We start from the raw sequence: 22,846 nt of genomic DNA, 5'->3' as shown, positions 1-22,846 counted from the left end.
ATAATTTGTCATGTGAACTCTTCTTGCTTTTGTGTAGGCGCTGGTATTATCGTGCATTATTCTCTTATCATCATGCAATGCAAATGACGACAGCAGAAGCGATCCGAAAGAGGATGAGAAGCACTATGACTTTCAGCATCAACGATTGTCGCCAATGGCAAGATTTCCGCCGCAGCTCCTTCAACTTCTCCCCGGAAGTGGCTTAGACAATCAGGTTTTGTCGTAAGTAACAAATAATTGACTATTTTTTTATGATTGTTCCCTCAGAATGGCATAAATGTTAGTAGTATTCTAAGTGCAAAAAATTGGACTGTATCTAAAAACAAATTAGAATCAAGAAAGTTTTAGAGAAAGAGAAGCTTACGGGGACATTTTGAGTTTAGATTAAATAGTTTTATAACAAAGTTGTGACTGATTAAAACATGCTTGACAGAATCCTCGATCTCACAAGTTAAACTGCTCCGAAAATTCTCGTTGCACTCGTTGATTAGGTAAAAGTTATATTTATTATCTATATATTATCATAATTATACAACTATAGTTAATTATATTCATCAGACATTCCTTTAGAGTGAAATACAGTCTTATAATAACGAAAAATGTGTGGTTTCGTGTCTACCAGTGTCTTGGGTGTCTTAACATTAGCAATTACTCTCCAAAGTAAAACAGGTTAAATTTTCCTTCAGTTCCTTTTTGTTTAGAGCTTTTGTTAGAATGGTATTAGCTAACGCAACTAACCTTAATTTAATTAGCGACATAAAAAACGTTCCTTCTTACCAAGGCTGGTTGATACTTTAATTTAAAATAATTTTGTTAAGAACCCTATACGAATAAACTCATCTTTTCTTATTTGTTTATGGATGCCTACTCAAGAAGTATTTTCTTCTCTTTATCTTGTACAATTCTCTAAGTAAGGCATTATAGAATCAAAACTCTTGTACACAGAAAGAAATATTTTGTAAAATTGTTCGTAAATATTTATACATTCCTATTGGGGACTTACAAAAGGCTCATAAATCGTATAACCCACTAAAAAGTTCGTAAAAGTTTGTACTTTTTCACATACATTGTTCGTGATATCATTACTTAACGAGCATTTTTGTTCCTTTAGAAATATTTGCTCGTAAATATTCATAAACACACACAAAAATTTTCGTTAAATTTTGTTATTTCTTCGTAAAGTTTTGTTAGACGAACAAGAATGTATGAACAAATGTTTGTAAAAGAACAAATATGCTCGTCAAGTGATCAGATCATGAACAATGTTTGTGGAGAAATATAAACCTTCACGAACTTTTTTGTGGGTTATGATTTACGAATATTTTGTAAGTCCCCAATAGCAATTCACAAACATTTATAAACAACTTTTCTGTGTAATCGACTATTAACGTTCTTGATCCTATTTCTATGATTAAAAAAATGATCAAGTTTCTACAGGAAAGTTGAAAGTTTCTACAGGAAGTAAAATACGAAATTCTCCATTCTTGAATGTACAATACGGGTTTCAGACCTAATGCCTAGATATATTGCTTAATTGTTTTAATATCTTATCAAGCATGATTTTTTGGAAAAATTTAACTTTATGGCCTCTACTCACTAAAAATATTTATGTCCATATTTGACAGTTTTTCCTAAGTATGCAATATGCTTCAATATGGATATAAATTTTTCTAGTGTATACAAACCATAAGATTGAAATATTTAGGGCAAAGATCTATTAGATTCAGAAAATGCACTAAAATTGGATGCTATTTAGAATTTCGAGACCTTCTAGAGGTAGCCTAAACTTCTAAAGTCTGAAGTCTAAATTCTGAAGACCGCTTAAAGCAGCTGTTTTGCTTATTGGGTACTCAATAGGCAAGATGAATAAAAACAAATAACAAAGTAATAAGGTGGGCCAGATCGGGCTGGTGATGACGTAGATACTTTTTGGAGGTTATGTTCGTGAATCGAGCCAAAATCTCATGTGAATACATTTCTATAAAATTCTGGGAATATATCAAAATTATTAGTTTAATTGTTAACAGTAATGACTATTTTTGTCAATCAACTAATATTTGACTTTGTTTCTGTTTTTCTCATACTTTTTTGCCACAAAATTTTACTAGACAAAAATTATTGCTACGAAATCCGGCAGACCATACACCAGGCTAGCCCTGCCTAGAACGCTGTGATTTTTTTCTGTGTAGTCTATAATTTTTCAAAAACCTTAATAAAATTGAAAATTGACTAAGAAGTGTACAATTTTGAATGCAATCTTTAAGCATATTAGCTGCAAAATGAGATTAAATTTTAAAATTTAACAATGGAAAATCGATTTAACTAAATTATTGAGCTTAATGGCATATATCGACGATATTTTATCCTACACTGAGAGAAATCCGAAAAAGTTAAAATAACATTACGAAAATGTTACTTTTACCCTGCAGTATTGATCCAAAATCGGTGTAAATACTACCCTTTTTAGGTGTATTAGTTACCTTTTTTCATGTTAATAAGATGAAAAATTAATAAGATGTAAAATTAACATTAAAAAATGTTGATATATTTTTACACCTAAAAAGTGTTAAATTTCTGGGGAAAAATGTTAATCGCACCCTCTTTTTTTCTCAGTGTAGGCAATTTTAATATCATACCCAATGTGGTCATGTTAGTAAAAAGGTGTTTTTTAAATCTAAATTTATCATATTATACTTATTTAAAGTTCATTAGCCGAGGAACAATAAATATATTTTCATTTATGAAGAAAATTAATTAATTTTTGCAAAATTATTCGATTCTTATTTTTCTATTACAAATATTTGACAAATCTGAGTTGTCAATACTGTACCAGACGGGTAAAAGTATTTACGTCACTGGCAGTTCGATTTGGCCCACCTAATACTTGAAATATCTTGCTGAATGGGAACTACCAAAGGTTATTTTTTTCAGATAAGACAAGTCATTCAATCTCAACAATTGTTTTCAATTTAATTCTTTTTTTAATAATACACAAAGTCACTTTGAATTTGAAAGAAGATCATTATGGTCAATGTTACTAATAATTTCTTAGTACAGAATTTGAAACAAATCACTAAATTTATTGGTGAATTTTTTTTAGGGAACGCGATTGAACTTACTTCTGAAATACCAAAGTTTTTACGAAGTTGCAAACTTTCCCAAAATCCACCAAAATGTGAGTAAAAGTTGAGAAGTTTAACCGAAATGCCAAAAAAGTATAAAAGAAAACAAATAAGTTTGTGATTAAATGAGAAATATGACAATAAAAGGGTGTTATTGAATTACAAATTGAATGAGCATTCCTGCTGCATTTGACATGAATTCCTCATACAATTTATTATTGGTTCTCACTCTTTCTAAAGAGTATATCAGATATTTCTGAATCAAGAATAAAACCGTATAGTAGGGATATTTTTATGAAAAGAAAATTGTTAAAAAGCGATACACTCTATGTAAATCTTCTGATACTCGTATTGTAGCATTCTAATTCTTTATTGACAATTTATGTTCGTAATTTTTAATTCAATTTTGACCCCTTTACCTTTATTTGATGAGATGCAAAATTAGCATTCAAATTTATTTCTGATGACAATGCATTTAATATGATAAAACTTTTCAAAAATCTTTTAAAATGTTCAAAAACTATTTTAAAAGTTTCTCTCTTTCACAGAATCTTTATTATGTTTTCTAACACAGTTACAAAACTTGCATCGTAATGGTGCTTCCACACCTTTTTAATTTAAAGAATTTCAATTTTAATTCTGTGTGGAATTTCTTTCATCAGTAGATGAATAACGATTTAAATATGTTAAATTTTGGTGATTAGATATTCATTTAAAACTATGCAGAGCTTTAGTTTTCTCTTGAAGTGGATGTGTTAGTTATTAACGGCTCTGGCACACCTTTTAGATCAGGAAAATTTCTAGAAGTAAAAATTCGCATCTCTTTCTGTCTCAAACCTATTGAATATGTTTATCTCACTCTTTCGCACTCTTTTTCTTCTTTTAAACATCACTCTAAATTCAATTTAGATCAATCGAATTTGCAGTGCAAAAGAATGAGATAGACATATGCCAAACGTGTGAGAAAGAAATTAATGTGAATTTCGTTTTCATGAAATTTTCTCAATCTAAAAGGTGTGCCAGAGTCATAAGGGACAGAAATCTAAAAATTCTTTTTTTTTTCACTATTGGGTTTGTTTTTCCTCCGCAGCAGCCAAAGCTGGGTTCTTCGATTAGGGTTGATATAGTAGGGAAACGTGGGCCACCTCTAAAATAGAGCTTTTTTCTTCTATTTTCAAATTGAATAATGTAGTTTAACCTACACAATTCGTTTGTTGAGCTAAATTATATCATGGTAGTGTTCAGTTCCATTTAAAAATAGGAGGAAAAGTTATATTTTAAAGGTACTGCAGTTCAAAGGTGCACCACTTCCCCTAGATATACAGGATTTTGCAGATTCCAATTTCCCATAAGAAAATTGAATTTCAATTTCAATTTGATTGAAACACAATAAAGTTTGACATTTGAGTAATATAGCAAGAAGCATAATTTCAATCGCTTCAATTTCACTAAATTAAAAAGATATGGAAACAGAATGAGTAATGCAAACTAAAATTCAATTTTAATTTAGGTAATTTTGGTAAAAGGCAATTGAGGTATGCCTTTTAGATCAAGAAAATTTATGAAATCAAAATTCCTATCCCATTAAATATTTCTATGCAAAACTTTTGAGATAGAAAGGGATGGAAATTTTAATTTTATGAAATTTTCCTGATAAGAGGTGTGCCAGAACCATAAAAATTATTTTTCGACAAATATACTTCAATAAAAATTACCCATAAGATCTTAGACTATTATAGGACATCCAAAATTGGCTTTATTGTCTTTATTTAGTAAACTTCTCTATCAGACATGAAATATTTCTTTTATTTAACTTTTTTCTAAAATTGATAAATTACACTTTCAATTTAAAATAAAAATAATTAAAATTTATTTTCTTTGCAGACTGCTTAAAATAAGTATTTACACTTAAAAGTCTGATATATAAGTCGCATTTACGTTTGTTTTTTTACTATTTCATTGAAAGTATGTAATTTACAGCTGAATGTTAAAACGAGGAATAACTTCAGTTATTCTAATTTAGATTAGCGGTATTCTAGCTATTCTAGTCAGGTTTAAATATCTTTTCATATATGCAGGAACACGGAATAATGCATTGAATTAATACTTTGTCTTGTGTGGTTTCCAATAAATTGAAAAATTGAAATTTAAACCGTTTTTCTCACATGGTAACCACTTATTTCAAGTTTTCTGGGATACCAGAAAGTCCTATATATTATTGTTATCGTTCGATTTAGCAAGATTCTGCAGCATTTTCTCATTTTTTTTAAATTATCTTGAACCACCAGACACCAGACTTTTTTGGAATCCTTTAAAATAAAATGGACATCAATATTGTGAATATGAAAAAAAAACATGATGATGATGTTTCTTTTTATTTCACACAAAATTCGCTTTTTCACAAGTTCCAAGTAGAGTTAAATTCGTCTTAGGGGGGAAGAACATTTTTGGGAAGAATCTAAGGATAGATAAAAATAACTTTATTCCATTGTTAAGCCAAAAATTAGATCTTCGAAATCAGGAGTCTAATATTACCCTTAAGCATTAATCTACTTTTTAAATTTATTGCAAGTTCAAACATTATAAAACGACAGCTCATCAGGGATTATCTATATACTTCGCTCCAACATTCAGCTATCTTTTAATCGAATTAAGCATTGAAGATTTTTTTTTAATAAAAAGAAACTAACTATTTAAATTTTAATATAAAGCTTCTGATCCATGGAATTTCACGTAAAAAATACGTTTCTTATTCAAGTTTGTTAAGTCTATAATTTATTAAAATAAAAACTTTAGGGTTCTTGTATTTCCTTATCTAATCACACTAAAGCAGACTTCTTTTTACTAAACTTTTTATATATTTTAGGACAAGGTTAGAAGCTATGATTTCTCTCAAATTCTCAGCATTTCACCTTTGTAATAGGGTAAAGGCTTATAATTTTGGACACTATGCTCATAAGCATCGATGTTCCAAGTTTGAAGTACGATATTTGCAATACTAATTGATTTTTTTTTGTTACTCTTCTTTCAGAAGGGTTGTTTAGAAACTTGGCAAGCTATTTATCGTCTTTTTTTTACTAAAATTAGTTTCAAAACGTTTAGAAATGAATTGATATGTAGAGGTGAATTTGACTCGAATTTTGGACAACTTGGTTGTATATTTGGACAGATAATTCGCCTCAATAGGATGCTCATTGTTCGTTATTTCAAAAACCTATCTTACCAAGTGTTCTTCCTGTTTATATAAGGGAACCGTAGAATGTCACAAGAAGCCCAGATATTTGCTATATCATTCATTAAAGTTAGTTGACTTCGGTACTCCAAGTACTCGCGGATTCGCTTATTCCTTGGCCTTTCCGGAAGCCTTTTAAGGCTTTTCTCGCTACATCTCGTTCGTAGAGATGATGTTCCTTTGTTTCTCCAGGCATTTGTACAACCTAGTCATCACAAAAGCTGAAACTTCACGATATTTCGAGAGAAAAACACCTGTCCAAAACACCTATCTTAGAAACACGAAAAAACACCTGTCTAGAAAATGTCCCATTTTCCCACGAAAAACGTAATTAATGTGAATCACCACAATATTCAATGAATATTCAATAACATCATTCAAAAAAATCGAGGAAAAATTGTTAGTACTTCACCACAGCTAAATAAGACTGAAGTAAACACGAAGTTTTGTCATATTTCTCGTAAGCAACTGCTCACACTGAAATTTCAACAAAGCAATTTTAACTCAAATCATATTCAAAATTTAACGTATTTAGTGTTAAAATCTTCCAAAAAGAACAAAGATTTAGATAGAATGCATTATTCATCAAATATTGGAATAGAAATCCATAATTTTAATCAATTTATTTTTAGTGTCCAATTTTATCCTCAAAGTGTCCAAATTTAGAAACTGTCCAAAATTATGAGCTTTTCCCCTAGGTGCTTTTCATTGCTTTTTATTCAAAAAACACAAAAAAAATAGAAAAATTGTCACAAAAGTAGTAAATTTTAGATAGAAATACTTCTTCTTTCGCATACAATTTGTATGTTTGTGTGACTTCTGTTTTCTGGGACAAAAAAAGCAGGAATTGTGGATAAAGCAGTAGAAATACTTTACTCCCTCCAAAAAGAGGAAACCCCCATAAATTTCCCACCTATTGGGTTTCATGGAATTTTTGGTTTTCTTTTCAAGAGACGAAAAACTGTAAATTTTTATTATTTCTCCCATCGACATAAAACAAACTTCCACAGTAGCTCTTTTGCCCTTTTTTTCGTTTTAACCCCAATATTGATGATGAATTTGGTGAGCCGACACACTTTTGGTGTAGATTTTTATTTTCCGTATTTCATTGTCTCACCCATGAAATTTCTTCAAGCTCTTTTCTCATAAATTTCACCTTTTTTTCTCTTTTTCATCCATTTCAATCGAAGTTAGAACGTTTTCAATTGTGCAATCAATGTGTAGTTGTGGAAATAGAGATTGCAAAACTTTATCACTATTTAATTAAAACTTAGAAGAAATAATCTTACTATTTTTATTTGTCCTATAACCCAATTAAATTTCAAATTAAAAGTAAATAGAGAAATTCTTTTATGAATGAAATTTTAACATCGTTATATGCTGTTTTTTTCTCTTAGAATAAAATACTCTCAAATTTTGGTAGATCAATAAATTAAACTTCGTATGAAAAACTTTCAAATGAAGAAGAGACTGATACATAAAGTTTCTCTAACATTTTGTTTCCGTTAAGTTGTTTTCGAAACCAAATAGTAATTTAGAGATGATTGAAATTTCTATTTGAATTGTAAATCAGTTATTCAATGAAACTTTTCCATATAGAAAATCCTCCAAGCAACAAAACAAACTAAACTTTTCAAATTATCTAAGGTTGACTGAATTATTTGAATATTCAGATCTAAAAACTATCTCTAATTAATCTACCAAAAGTTATAACATATTAACATAAATCTTGCCACATAAATATTTATTTGATAATCGTGCTATTCCAATTAAAAATGAAATTTTTTTTAACACTTTACTGTTCTCAAGTGCTTCTACACAATCGACTTTACTTTGTGTTGGTTCCTGTCACGACTGTTTGGTGGTTTTAGAATAAGATAATGACTGGGAAAAGCAGTCGAGCTACGAACCAATATAAAGAAACGCCGATAATGCTGAAAAACTTGAGAACATCCATGTACTAAAAAGAAATGCTCAGGAGAAAGATTTTCCTTTTTTAATTTTTTCATATAGGAATAGCACCATAAAGGATGTGTCTGCGCTTATAGTTTAGTTTAGACCATCACCCCAAAATAAAAGGATTTTTGAAAATTATATGCCGCTTTTAGTAACTAATATCAAATATTTTGCAAAATATAATTAGGAAAAACTACGTATAATGATGCTATTCCAATGAAAAATGAAAATTTAAGAATTTTCCTTGAAAATTTTTTTAGTACATGGCTTTTGTCATGTGCGCCTGGTGTTATGGACTTTTCTTTGTATTGATTCCTGACGCGACTGGTGGTCGCAATTCTCATCATTTTTCAATACCACATAAGAACAGGCGTCAGACAACTATTGTCCCTCCGAATTGGCTAATCTGACTGTCCATCTGCACGTCCTTTCATGGCCAAATATAGAGACCAAACGGTTACAGATAACGACTTAAGTATTTTTGAAGGATCTCCCCACAAGTTGATCTCCGATTCATTACTTCTCCTGCACTTTTGTTCAAATTAAATTTTTTATATCCCATTAATTTATTAGTCTCATTTAAATTTAATAGTGCTAAGTGTAATCTTTTATATGATTCCTATGATATTGCTTTTTAGAGAAGTTTAATATTTGCAAATGTTTTCAATTTACTATTAAATATCCCACTTTATCGAATTATCTACTTTTAGGGGAAATAAATAAAAAAGGCACTGAATAAACAAAATATTCTTAAATGAATTGTGTTGCAATTAAACTTAGGAAAAACATTCTGTTTATTTTGAATTTATTTACAATATATGAGAAAATAATTTTCCTGCAAAATGAATCTCCAGACAATTGTTAGCGTTCTGCTGTAGTCAACAATCGTGAATTTCTATTGGCTTCATTCCAAAAAGAAAACCTCTTCAAGTCAAAAATGTGAGAAGGCAGTGTGTCTTTAAAATGTTTTTTCCTGAAAAATTCACTCAAAATGCGGAAGAAGCTGTTGGTGGGAAAAATTCCCGTTAAAATGTGAAATGGTTGGAAGTAAGATGTAACAGAATTGATTGGCCCCTGTGGCAAAATTCTCAGCATAACACGTGGATCCATCTCCGAAGAAGGACGCGAATTATGTGAGGAGCATGACGCTATAATTTTGATGGAGATGATAAAAAAAGTGTTTATTGATGGAGTACTATAATTTCCTTCCAACATATTTGCCCTCTTTTTCAGTGATTGAGTGTCGTATGATAATAAAAAAAAAAAATCGCGCGCGCAAGTATATAATATACTGAGTTGATATTTTGCAAATCGCATAAGGAACAAAATGAGAGGATGTATCGAAAGGGAAATAATAAAAAAAAGGTGAAAAATATTTTGCTATTTTTCACCCTCTTCCGCCACATACACAGTACTTTATTCAAATAAAGTCACACGTGTTCGTTAAGAAAATGTAGAAAAAGTTTGTTGTAATACATCAAACACTATAGATAAAATTTTTTAGACAAGCATATCATTTCGTAATCAGTCAAAAATCTCTATCTTAATTAAATTCAGTTATATGAACATTAAGAGGTTCTATGATAAAGTTGCTCGTTATTTTGGTAGACGGACATTACAAGTATTAGGCCCCCCATAAACTTAGCCTCACCCTTGAAAATATATATTTCGTAAAAACAAGCGATAAAAAATCAGTCAAAGAAACTAGACACAAAAAATAAAGGGACAGATAATCCTAACCGGCTTATGTAGGTGAGATTCTTAATGCGAGCTAACTCGGAATGCGTGCAAATTCGATTTAGAGTTGAAGTTGGGGGACGCCATTCAGTTATATTAAATCAAATTCGTGAAATTATACAAATTTTGCATTCAAACCAAAATATTAAAGATGTAAATGGAGTTTCAGAAAAGTAATAGGGTAAGTGTGCCAAATTACGGCCAGCATGCAATTCCGGCCACCTTTTTGCTTCTCGAATTTTCATGAATTTTTAGTTTTTACATACTCTAGAGATTATACAATGCAAAAGAATAACTAAAAATGTAGCTTTGACAAACGAGATGACGTGAAAAAGATATTGTAAGAATTTCCAAAGGGCAAGGAACTATCAGAATGAAGGTGGCCAAAATAGGGCACCAACGCTATGTCTACATTTTTATTCATTTTAAAATGTATTAAGAATTATTTTAAAGTAAATAAAGACGATAAACTGTCTACAAGATTCTAAGCAACACTCCTAAATTAGAAGGAATGAAAAAAATCAATTTCTATTAAAGATATTACATTTCAAACTTGAGAATTTGGCGCTTACATGCTACTATGCCGAAATTTGGCACACTTACCCTATATGGCCGAAATGTAGACCAGAATGTTCTCTATAATTTTGCCATAGAACTTGATCTCATCGACTACTCAGAAGCCGAGATAATCGAGGTTGTTTGTTTCTGAACTCGTTTTTTCGCCCAGAGCGCCCCAAGTGTTCATTTGATGAACTTCAACTATATCAAAGAATTGTTGTATTTTGTGAGACTTTCCATTTAAAACCCTATTTTGAGTGTCTTGGTGGACTAGAGTCAGTCAAATTGGCATCTGAGTGATTTCAATTTCAAAGCGTTGTTATGGGAAAAATCAATTTTTTCACACTTAAACGGCAAAATCGGAGGGATAGCATAGTCTGAGCAGAAAATGATGTGTGGACGAAATGTAGACACAAATGTCTACATTTCAATGACTTTTTGAACTTCCATCTGAAAGTGCTCATCGAGGCGAAACCAGAAACCCAAAATTTAGGTCAAAATGTTAATTAGAACCGGAGATAGAGGCCGGTCAATTTTCGAACTTTGACCCCTTATAGCTCCGATCACGGGTTATCGATCGACTTTAAGTATTTTGTGCTAGATTTTTCAGGACAATCTGTTCTTCCGGTGGGCGTTGGAATTTGTTGATCAAATCCTATAAATCAAACACACAATTTTACCAGAGCTTTCAACACTTATCGTGTCTTCCTCAGTGGTTATTGGTTGGTCTTTTCTTTATGATTTTTGTCACTAATTCCTCTACTTTCTTATGCATCATTTTTGAATTTGGTTAGGAGCTAATTTTCTTCCTTCTTTTTTACACAGCGAACGGACCGGTACTATACAGTTCGTTCGCGTGGTACCAGTCCGTTCGCTGTGTAAAAAAGAGAGAAGAAAATTAGCTCCTAACCAAATTCAAAGCTGATTCATAAGAAATTAGAGGAATTAGTGACAAAAATCCTAAAGAAAAGACCAACCAATAACCACTGAGGAAGACACGATAAGTGTCGAAAGCTCTGGTCAAATTGTGTGTTTGAACCTAAAGGGATTCGAATCCCCTTTAGATCACCAGGAATTTTTCTGGCGTTAAAGGTTTCGGATTGCATCCAGTGAGCTTCACTGCACTTAATTCCACGGGCATGGGACTGACAACCTCATCACGTACAAGAAAAAAATAATAATGCGTGTCTAGAAATCCCCTTGTGGGAAGGCCTAGTTCATTCATTCCGAAGTTAAAAAGTTTGTATATAATTACAAACTCAAAATAACATATCCCAACAACGTATTACTGACAATTAACCTGAAACTTCATAAAGCTTTAACGTATAATGAAATAGCACTTTGAAAATCAAAGAAAAAGCTTTAAGTCCAGTCAAAAGCATTTATTTATTCAAACACGCCATATCTAACTTTTTCGTTTATTGTCAATAAAGACCTTTAGCTTTTAGTTACATAGATAAAACCTTATATTGTTTATTCATAAAGTAACTGAATAACGTTCTGCTTTTTATACATAATACTGTATTTTGCAACAACATTAAATGTTATTGATGGAGTGAGATGTTTATCAAATTCTCAGCTTTTTTCCTCCCAAAATGTTTTTCCTTTTCACCTTAAATGAATTACTTTCGTCAGAAATTTAATTGAATTTCACCAAAGAGTAAAAATTGTCTCCTCCAGAAATCTAACTTGGCATTAATATTCAAGAAATTATAAATGGAAATTGCAGAATTTTTCTTTGCATGAACCTGAAGAGGAACTTTCCCAATTGTGACGCATTCATAATTAGCTCCAATCAGAACAATAATTAAAGTTTCGTGTGTTCCTAATTGAACTAAACTGCGGAAAGTTCCATTTCAAATATTATATAAACATACGGATATGGAAAGAAAAGCTCCAGCAGTATTCTAATGATTTTTTTCATGCCACTTCACCTCAATATCCCGGAACTTTGTCCATTCTGGAGAAAATCACAAAAAAAAAGAACCTTAAATTCTCTTTCAACTTCGTGGGAAAGAATTTAAACTATATAGAATTTTTTTGTGTTGGAGAAAAAAGCCACAAAATTTGTTGAGTTTGTGCAATTTTTTATTCTCTGTGAAAGAAAGTTTAGGTTTTTTTCTCCTCGACTACTCTTATTCAGACTAAAGCTACATTTGTGTTTTTTTTTTGTATTTGCAAAGGACGTGCTCTATAAATTTAGGTGATGTTCAAACCAGAAGACAGCCCATAAAGTTTTTTTCTTGAATCTTTTTTTGTCACTTTCCGGTAGATGAACTCAAAGGGAAGCTTTTTGGTACAACAATTTAACCTTTGAGGCATAAATATTCAGACTTTCCTTATATTAAGCTATGTTTGCATGCTGGTGGTTAAGACTTGTTTAAACTGAATTTATGCACGTAATCGTAAAAGTGGAATGTCATTAAAGAATGCTGCTAAACGTGTCATAGAGGAACTAGACCTTCTAACAATCGGAATTTGAAAACTTGTACACAGGGATGGTCTTTGCAAGTTTAAGCCTAATTGCATTAAGGACAATGCTGCTGGTTGGTTATGCGAATAAAACACTTTAAGGTCAAACAATTTTTAGTGGCCTGAAGATGATTTGAACCGGACACACTTACATCTTTTAGAGTATGATCTATTACTCAATGAGTGGGCGCTCAAAAACGGAACTAGCCAGGTTCCCCAGCATTGGTTATAGCTTCCAAATGGTTATTTATTAGTTTCCGATATTTTAGAAGAGCATCATATGCTTCTACGGATGTTAACGGATTCCTAAATATATTTCTGAGAACTTTCAAAAATTCAAAACATTCTTCATGGTTTTCTCTTGCAAAGGGTTATAACTTTTACAGACCTACTACTGTGGTGATTTAAGTAATTCTTTTTACATATATAAGGCTTTGAATTTTGAATACTGAACTTACAAAAGGATATCAAACTGATCCCTGAATAATGGTCATATACCCAATCCCAGGAACTGACAAAGGGACGAGAAATAGGCACTCACCACTTTTCCCGTAGTTCGGGTTTTTTTATTGCGTTCAGGGTTTTTTTTCGAATTGAATTGAATTTATGGTCATTTTGGAATTAGGTCCTTTCGGGATTTAGTCTTTCGGGGAGTTTGGCCCTGTCGAGATTTTGGCCCTTTCGGGATTTTGGCGTTCAGGTGTTCCAGGTTTTTGGCTTTCGAAAATTAGCCCTTTCAGGATTTTAGGCTTTCCGGGAGTTTGTCGCTTTCGATATTTTGGTCATTTCGGAATTAGGCCCTTTCGGGATTTTAGCCTTTAGTTTGGCCCTGTCGAGATTTTGTCCCCTTCGCTATTTTGGCATTCAGATGCTTCAGGTTTTTGGTTTTCAAAAATTGGCCCTTTCAGGATTTTAGTCTTTCCGGGAGTTTGTCGCTTTTGATATTTTGGTCATTTCGGAATTAGGCCCTTTCGGGATTTTAGCCTTTCGGGGTGTTTGGCCCTGTTGAGATTTTGTCCCTTTCGGGATTTTGGCGGTCAGGTGCTTCAGGTTTTTGGTTTTCGGAAATTGGCCCTTTCAGGATTTTAGCCTTTAGGTCTCTGTGTCTCCGTTTGCCTCGTTCAGGCAGGCATAATTGCAAACTTATTGGTAATTAAAAAAAAAAAACAATTTTTATGATTATTATTAAGAAGTATGTCATATTCACTTCTACAAGGGTATGAACGGAATAAAAAAGTTTTCGAAGAAATGTAAAGAAATGATAAAAGTCTAAGTGCTAGATCTTATGAAAGTTATTTCAAGGCACAGGACTATTAATCCTATTAATGTACTCAGTTCCTATATTTTAGGTTAGTTCATACATTCAGTTTCAACTTGTTCAATCGGGTTCTCGGGTTTAGGATACTTAGGTCAGAAACCTACGCTTGACAATCTTCTGTCACTTTAGAAAGATGTTCAAAATCCTGGATTCGTTTCAATCGTCTTGCCCTAGGCTTGCCCCCATATCGCCCTCGTCCTCACTTTATAATAGCTTGCAGGTTTTCAGGGAAACTATCTTTACTCATGCGCTGAACCTCATTATGCCAGCGGACGTCTCAATAAGAAGAAGCGATTCTTCAACCATTTTATTAGTTCCTCCCGAGTGGCTACATTTTTTACTCGATCTTTAGGAGTGATTCCATTAACAACTTTAGTACCTCATCTAGGTTGTGATCTTATACGTTAAGTTATTGCCTAAATTTCATGACCATAGGTAAAAAAGGAAAAAACACAGGTTTGAAACCAACTTTCCTCATCATTCTGTCAAGCGTCCTCATTACTGCAGAAGCCTAGTCGATCCGCGACGAGTTCTGTGTCCATCCTACCATTACTTGTAAATTAACACCCCTAAATACTTGAACTCGAACCACCATTACGTATTATTTGCGTAGAGTGATATTATTTAGAATGCTCTACAGAAGCAAAAGAGGAGACTTGCATCGCATCATGCGGCCCATAATATCCATCATGTCCCTTTCAAATTTAATTATTTAGGGAAAACTTTTGAACAGAGGACAGGCTCCTCTATAAATTTGATTAAAAAAATTGACATAGGGTTTGTAAAAATATAGATATTTCTTTGATTCTCACTCAGAGTTAATCACTAAACTTCCAACAAAGCTTTCAATCTAGACTTCAGAATTAGTTTAATATTAATCTAAGATACGCATGTAAACGTAGCCAATGACTAAAGAACATTTTATTTTCTTAATTTAAACCCCTGATTTTTTTCCCTCAATTTCCCTCAAAATTTACCCTCAGTAGTCCCATTTTGAGCACGAGAAAGCAATGATCAAAAAAAATCAGTGGACCAAAGTTCATTAAAGTACAAGGCACCAAAGTGGGAATTGGTCGTTGAAGATACAATCACATTGCATTTCATCTCAAGGCAATTTATCTCTCAACCATATCTCTTTCACGGACAATAAAACCATCCCAGATTTTTTTTTAGCAGACAATGGCAAAGAAACCAGCGAATAAAACATTGAGACAAGAATTGGATTCTATCTCCGATATTAGGCACAAAGGGATGGAGGCAAAATGTAAAGTCTGTGGTGGTGAAAAAAAGTGGGAAATCCTGTGGGAAAAATAAATTTTTACGACACGACTATTCCTTTCAATTCCTCCATCCAGCCTCAAGCTATTTCAGCCACCAACACTTTGAGGTGATTTTATTCACTTAGACTGTATTCACTTCATTGGAAACTCTCGAGAAAATTCAAGTCCCATGTGTTTAAAAGGGAATAAAGCAAAAGTTTTTCAATAGAACATCTATTTGATGGAGGTATTCAGGCGCAAAGTTGACTAAATAGAATCAATCTTAGTGATATAACCATTGAAACATTTGCAAAAATATAATCCTGTTCTGATTTGATACGGCACTTTAGAAGAATATTTATAAACTTCAAAATATTTATTTAAAAGACCTCATAAAAATTGGATTTTTAAAAATTAAAAACAGATACCTATTTATATTGGGTAAAGAATAAAGTAATCCAAATACAAACTGCTTTTTTGGATCAACTTCCCTGTAAACCCCAAAGATCCTAAATATTATTAGGGGAAAGCGCGCTATCTTCGGACGACTCAAGCTTCGGACAATTCATTTTTTTCTCTATGTTTCTTAAGGATTTTAACTAATAGCTTTTTTCTGAAAATTTAAGGCATTAGAAAAGCTATGAAAATATAATATTACAGTGCGACAAATTCATTTATAACACATTGAAAAAAATTATTTGTGCGAAGCATAAATCGTCCGAAGGTAGCGCGCTTTCCCCTACAGTGGACTGTCGATAATTCGACTCTTTTAACCCTTTAAGGACGATTGGAACACCGGTGTCCCATAAAGAAAATCATTTTTCCTGACTACCTAAAGTTATTTTTTCTTATGTCTGTACATAATTGTAAAGTAGATGGTTGAAGAAATCTAGGATATTTTTTGCAAGTCTCCAGCTATTTGCTATATATAATAGTAAATTTTTATGCACAAAAATTTTTTTTAATTCGAATTGTTAAATTCTCATATTGAAAATTGATTTTAATTATTTTTTATACTTTCAATTTTTTTTAAGCAAAACCATTTTGAAACACGAAACTACAATACTCAAACATAATATTTTTCATTAGAGTGAAAATAAATCTGTCATTGGTATCGTCAGGAAAATTACTTAAATTTTTTTTAGCTATTTTTGTCCCCATCAGACTCTGTTGGATTTTCTAAGGTTAGATGTAAGACGTTTCACAAGTTTTGTTTATCGATTTCATTTTTATTGCTGATTTTCGGTCAGCGAAAACTTTCTCGTCGTTAAAGGGTTAAAAAGGTAAAGGGTTAATTAGTTAAGGGTAAAGGGTTAGTTCGTTGACATTCTTTTTTTTTTATACAATTTCTATTAAATCCGTTTCTCGGCTTAAGCCGAAAAACATCTTTTAGTAAGAAACTTATGGGAATTTAGTGAATCTTTTTTATTTTGGTTAATTATGTTAAAAAGTCTCTAGGCTTAAGTCGTAAGCCGGGGCATTAGATTCTATCCCAAATTAATTAATTTGTATAATAGTGGCCTATCGATCATACGAATTTACGGAGGTAGAATTTGGTTTTTTTATTATTTTAAGAATAAGAAAAAATTAATTAATTTTCTGATAACCAATTCGGCTTATCAAAAATATTTTTTTCAAAATTTACTTTCTTTTATTTGTGCAAATATTAAAAAAAAATCTGTAATGTAGGAGCACGACTCATTTAAATTAGTCCCCTGAAATTTCTATATTTTGTAAAGCTCAAGGAAATGGTAAAAAAAACAATTTTGTTTAAATATTTGTGTCAATTAAAAAAAAATTATAGGAGAAGGTGTAACACATTTAAATTGGGGCAGCTTAAACATTGTGTTTTTTGTCCTATTTTTAAATGAACCTGGAGCCTTATCATGATATAATTTAGGTCCACACAAACCAATTTTGAAACTAAATTACAAAAAGGCTCAGTTCTATTTAAAAATTAGATAAAAAAAATCTAATTTCAAAGTTGCCCTATTTCTATGGTGCCTCACTACCCCTAAATCTCTTTCGCTGTGTCCTGAATTGTCTTTTACTGTGTGTGCAATTTTTTATCTCATCAACTTATCAGTTATCGACGTCACTGAAATTTTATCATAAAATACTCTAGATATAATTCATACTGTATCGAAAAGCTTCACAGTACCTCTACTACTCTGATGAACTCCGTAATAACATAACCGACGACGATTCTTTAACAGTCAATTATCTCTTTGGTAAGACGGAATACTTGAAGGAATACGGCAAATTTATTCAATTTATTCAAATTTTAAATTAAATTTTCTGAGAAGTGTGATTTTTCAAACAGAACTGTGCAGTGATAGATAAACTAAAATTTCTTTTCATTGCTTCAGAAAGCTTATAAAATCAGATAATTCGTCACTCTTGCAGAGCTCTTAGAGAAAGGAGGGGAAAAGCATTCTAACTTTGTTCAATGCTTGTCCCTAAAATTAATTTCACATTAATTTTATTAAGGTAATAAAGGAATTTATTTAAGTATTACGGGATTAATAATAGTATTTACGAATTTAACCGGTTCGTAAAGAATGTAATATTATGCAAAATTTGTAAATAATTTATAATGCTTCAAGTTTAAATGCTTTGTTGAATTTGAATATTTTTTAAATAAAATAAAATTATATAACCGATTTGAACCAAGTGACGAATCACCATATATCCAACATAAAACAGCTGAGAAACAAGACATTTGAAAACAGATCAAAATTACCGGAGAATTACAGATTGAATACACTTGCTTGAATCGATAAATAAATAATTTTCTGCACACAAATAAAATATTTCATAAAATTGTTAGTAAATGTTTGTGAATTCTTTTTGAGAATATACGAAATACTCGTAAATAAACCCTCAAACTAGTTTGTAAAAGTTTGTACCTTCTTACAAACAATGTTCGTAACATAATCGCTTAGCGAACACTTTTTGATCATTTGTTCATAAATGTAAAAAAAAGCACGCGGAAAATTGTTTCTAATATTTTGTCATTTGTTTGTAAATGTTTGCTAAACAAAAATGTACGAACAAAATGTTTGTAAAAGAAAAAAAATGCTCGTCAAGTGATCATATTACGAAGAAAATTTGTTAAGAGTGTTGAACAGACTTCTGTTCGCTTGGTACATAATTCCAAGAAATTTTGTGTTTATGCACAATGAGGCGACAATCAGACCAAGTGATACCCAGCCCACAAATTTAACCCAAATAGATACAGGAAAAAATTCCTGCCTACACTCAGGCTTGAACAGGGGGCTTTCGCTATCTAGGCGAATGCTGTACCAACTGAGCTGTGGGAGCACTGGCTCTCATTGTTTTTTTGCCACTGATCTCAATCAATTGTCATGTGCACTTCCATGCAGAATTAATTTATTTGTTAAATTGAACAACTTTTACTAACTTTTTCGTGTGTTACAATACGAGTTACGAATATTTCGTAAGTAAGTCTCCAGTAGGATTTCACAAACTTTTACGAAATATTATTTTCTGTGATGTGTTTGTTTGGAAGAAAGAATCAGTGCTATTGATACACATGAGAAACGACTTCATCATCAGTAATCTAAAATATATTCAAGAATTATAAAATGGCATTGTTCGATTTTACACGAAAAAAACTAGTTTCGGTATAGTAAAAACGGGCTGAGAGCGGAGGGCAGGAATTAAGAGCATAATGATACCCAGATCAACTTAAGGGAGAGGTCCTCCGAAGACCATGAGTAGCTATCTCAAACTGTTCAGCCTTTAAATATAATATCGAATTGACGAACAGAACTTCAAAACTGTAATATTCAGATTTTTGAATAACTGAAAATCGAAAGATGTATACACTACTCTGTTTTTTTGAGATTGAGCAATAGTATTCCAAAGAAGAGCTTAAAACGTGCAAATCTAATTCTCAATAGCTTTTTCGTTAGGAGGACCATGCTTCAGAAAATCACAGGGTTTGTGTAAAATTAAGCATAAATCTCTAAAGAGCTGAGAAGAATATCACGTGGGATTAATTCTTCTCACCAGGAAGATCCTTGATGAAATTCAGGTGGTTTGGGATATTGGGATTGACTTTAAAATGCATTGAGAGTTGTAGGAGGATTTTTCTTATGTATAGTATATATATGTAATTGCGCTCGAGGGTATTATTCTTACTGTTGCTCAACACTTACTATTCCAGAGATGGTGATGGTATTTATGGTGTTGAGGAGCCCGTCATGAGTACTTTCTTCCACCAAAATGACGAGGATGAGTATGCAGAGGACCCTGAGTATGACATGGATCCAGAGCTGCAATCCAACTTGCCCTACGGGATTCAGAACGTGAGGCGCAACGTTGAGATGATGCCGAGCAGGTCGATCCGGACAAAAGGAAAAATCACACGAGTGAGTTTTCTATCTTTCATGGGAGAGTTGATTGCAATTCAGGTCGCAGATTAGAGATGAAAAATTATAATAACGTTAGAAATATTTTGAAAAAATCAAACTTACCGTAATTAAGCATTATATCCTGAAGTGATTGAATAATTTAAAGTTAATCCTATAAAATGTTTTAATTTCACACCGTTCCCTGATTAACTAAAGCTTTAATTACTTTGAAGTTTCAGCCAATCAAGGAACACGATTGAACTAAAATATTTTCTTAGATAAAATATTTCATAACATGTTGAATTATTTCGGTTAAGAAAAGAAATGTGCTCAAATTGGCAGTTTTAATATCAATATGAAATATTTCAATGTCGTTAAAAAGCTATAAAAGTTGTTTAAAAAAAAGCTCTATAAAATGTGTGTACATTTTTTTTGTACAGTGGCGACAATATAAATAGCACAGTTTCGGACACTGTAATATATGGTTTGTTTTTCCAAAAATTATGCTATTAAATGATGAAAGTAATAATAATAAATGAACTTGCATATACAGTGCCCGCTCTCTAATCCGGATCGCCGTAATCCAGACGAGTTATCGACGGTTACATTTAAAATAATTTTGAGGTCATGTATGCATTTGTGTTCAGCAATGAAAATGAATTATCCTGTGATGTTTTTTTTTAATAAATGTAGTATAATAGCATAGAATTCTCTAATTATGTCTTTAATCTTCTTTGAAACTTTTATTCTAATTCTACAAAAAAAATCCTGTGTTATATTTTCAAGACGTTGAACAAATTCAAAAAATCCATCCGGATTACGAAGCGGAAATCTGTCATATTGTCTCCAAATCATCCGGATAACGAAGTGGACACTGTAAATACATTTTGAATATGAAGAAAAAACCTGATAGTTCTATCAAGAAATTTAGTACGATCAAAAATTCTTGAAATGGCACATATTAAGAGGACAATATAAATAGCACACCCCATAAGAAGTGATAGTTTTCGGCTTCTACTGCAATTAACAACTTACGAATTCTATTTGAAAATTAAATTTGGATTAATTAGTACTTAGTTAAGTAACTTTTGCAAAGAATGAACACTTGACAACGAAAGATCATTAAAGAAATCAGGATTTGATACTATTCTAATGTGATTGTATTTCATGTAGTATGGATATCTACTTAAAACTATTCCAAATTAGTCACTCTTGTCCTTTAAATTCAACAGGATTTGAGGTCCTTAGTCCGTCCCGGCCATTCCAGAAAGTCAATTTTGTTTTTATTGAACCACTTTTAAAAACTCTTGGCAATGTGTTTGGGATCATTAGCTTGATTAAAACTTAAAAATCAAAAGCAATTCCTTTTCGATTTTGAAGTACATGTCTTGTCCAAAGATATCCATGTAAACAAATTGATTTATATTGGCTGACATTCCATATTGTAGAACAGTGCTCAACGGCTCTATTTGAATTTGAATATAGTCCCCTCCCCTATAGAGTAGTATTATAGTCACCCTCGTATCTATGCTCGTTGGGATAGAAGTCGTTACTTAAGGTGTAACACCTTGAGGAGGGCTATGCGCATGTCTATTCCTTTCAGTCTATCGTGAATCGTTACCGAGTGCGTTTGGGTTGCGCAGAGGTTAGCCCTCCAATGGGTAAAGACAAGTCTCCCGCGAGTTCTAGAATAAACGAGTTGGTGACTCGGTCGCGGAATTAATAAAGAATAATCCATCGGTTTAATTTAATTATCTTCAATATACAGGCCATAAGCCACTTCGCAAAAAGTAACCCCATATTATAAAATTACCATCGTTAAGTTTTACGTTCTTAGTTATGTATCAAGGACAAAATTCTTGACTTTTTGGACATCTAATATTTTATTATGCCATATCCTGTGATATTAAACAGGAATACATCTGTTCAAAGAATATTATTCCAGTATTACAGGTCCTCTGCATATGCTCTTAAACAAAACTCAAAGAACAGGTACGATTTCGCTTGAATACTAACTCTGTACGTTTGGCAACAGTTCTAAACCGGGTATTTTTAGATAATTGGCTTTCAGTAATGCTCACATCAGTTACTTTTTCAAATTTTGTTCAATTTGTTTCTTTATTTTTGGAACGGCGGCAAATAAATGCAAGTTTACTATAAGAAGAATGGCAGAATCTTCTCTAGAAATCCTAATTCTTTCTCGAAATTTTCATGTTTTTGCGTGATTTGTAAGTTTAATCATAAAAAATTATTGATTTGATGGTTATCTTCCTTGAACAATATAATTTACAAAAAAAATTATTAGTTATCCTAAACTCTTTTACGTAAAGCCTATAAATCTGCGTCAAAGGCTTTATTTACATGATTTTTTAGTTCTCATAATTTTATTTTACGAAAACTTGTGGCATTAATGCCTATAAATGATCAAAAATAAATAAATATTTTTAATTTTAAATTAAAAGTGAATTTCAGGTAATATTTTCAGAGAAAATGAAAGTGTGGTATTTAAATTGTCCACACGAATTATATCTTGATTCATAAAATGACAAAAACAGATGGTTCTAACAGATACAAATATTAAATAATTATTATTTTTATTTATAATAGGCATTGTATTTTCTAAAAAATAAAAGATGATCAGGTATAAATATTGATATTGTATCATAAAACATTAAAATAGGACAATCCCTGAAGGTGTGCTATTTATCTTGTCGCCACTGTATATTGGAAAAACATTTTTTTGTGTATTGGAAAAACAAAATCCAGCTTTGAATGGAAAGATCCGATTAGATTAGGGGAAAGTACTGTCCCTT

The 22,846-nt window shown here is 31.7% G+C and overlaps 1 protein-coding gene across 2 annotated transcripts in view; it reads left to right on the top strand.

Moving 5' to 3' along the window:
• LOC129803930 (uncharacterized) overlaps positions 1 to 22,846 on the top strand; it is a 31,885-nt gene that overhangs the window by 7,314 nt on the left and 1,725 nt on the right. For both annotated transcript variants that reach the window (XM_055850811.1, XM_055850810.1), the window contains exons 2-3: positions 38 to 222; positions 19,847 to 20,051. In XM_055850811.1, coding sequence (XP_055706786.1) covers positions 38 to 222; positions 19,847 to 20,051 — 390 coding nt within the window. The remainder of the gene's footprint in view (positions 1 to 37; positions 223 to 19,846; positions 20,052 to 22,846) is intronic.

The sequence above is a fragment of the Phlebotomus papatasi genome, chromosome 2 (assembly GCF_024763615.1).
Source record: "Phlebotomus papatasi isolate M1 chromosome 2, Ppap_2.1, whole genome shotgun sequence".
Classification (NCBI taxonomy): Eukaryota; Metazoa; Arthropoda; class Insecta; order Diptera; family Psychodidae; genus Phlebotomus; species Phlebotomus papatasi.
Note: the sequence above shows the minus strand (reverse complement) of the source record. Positions and strands in the feature narration are given on the sequence as shown.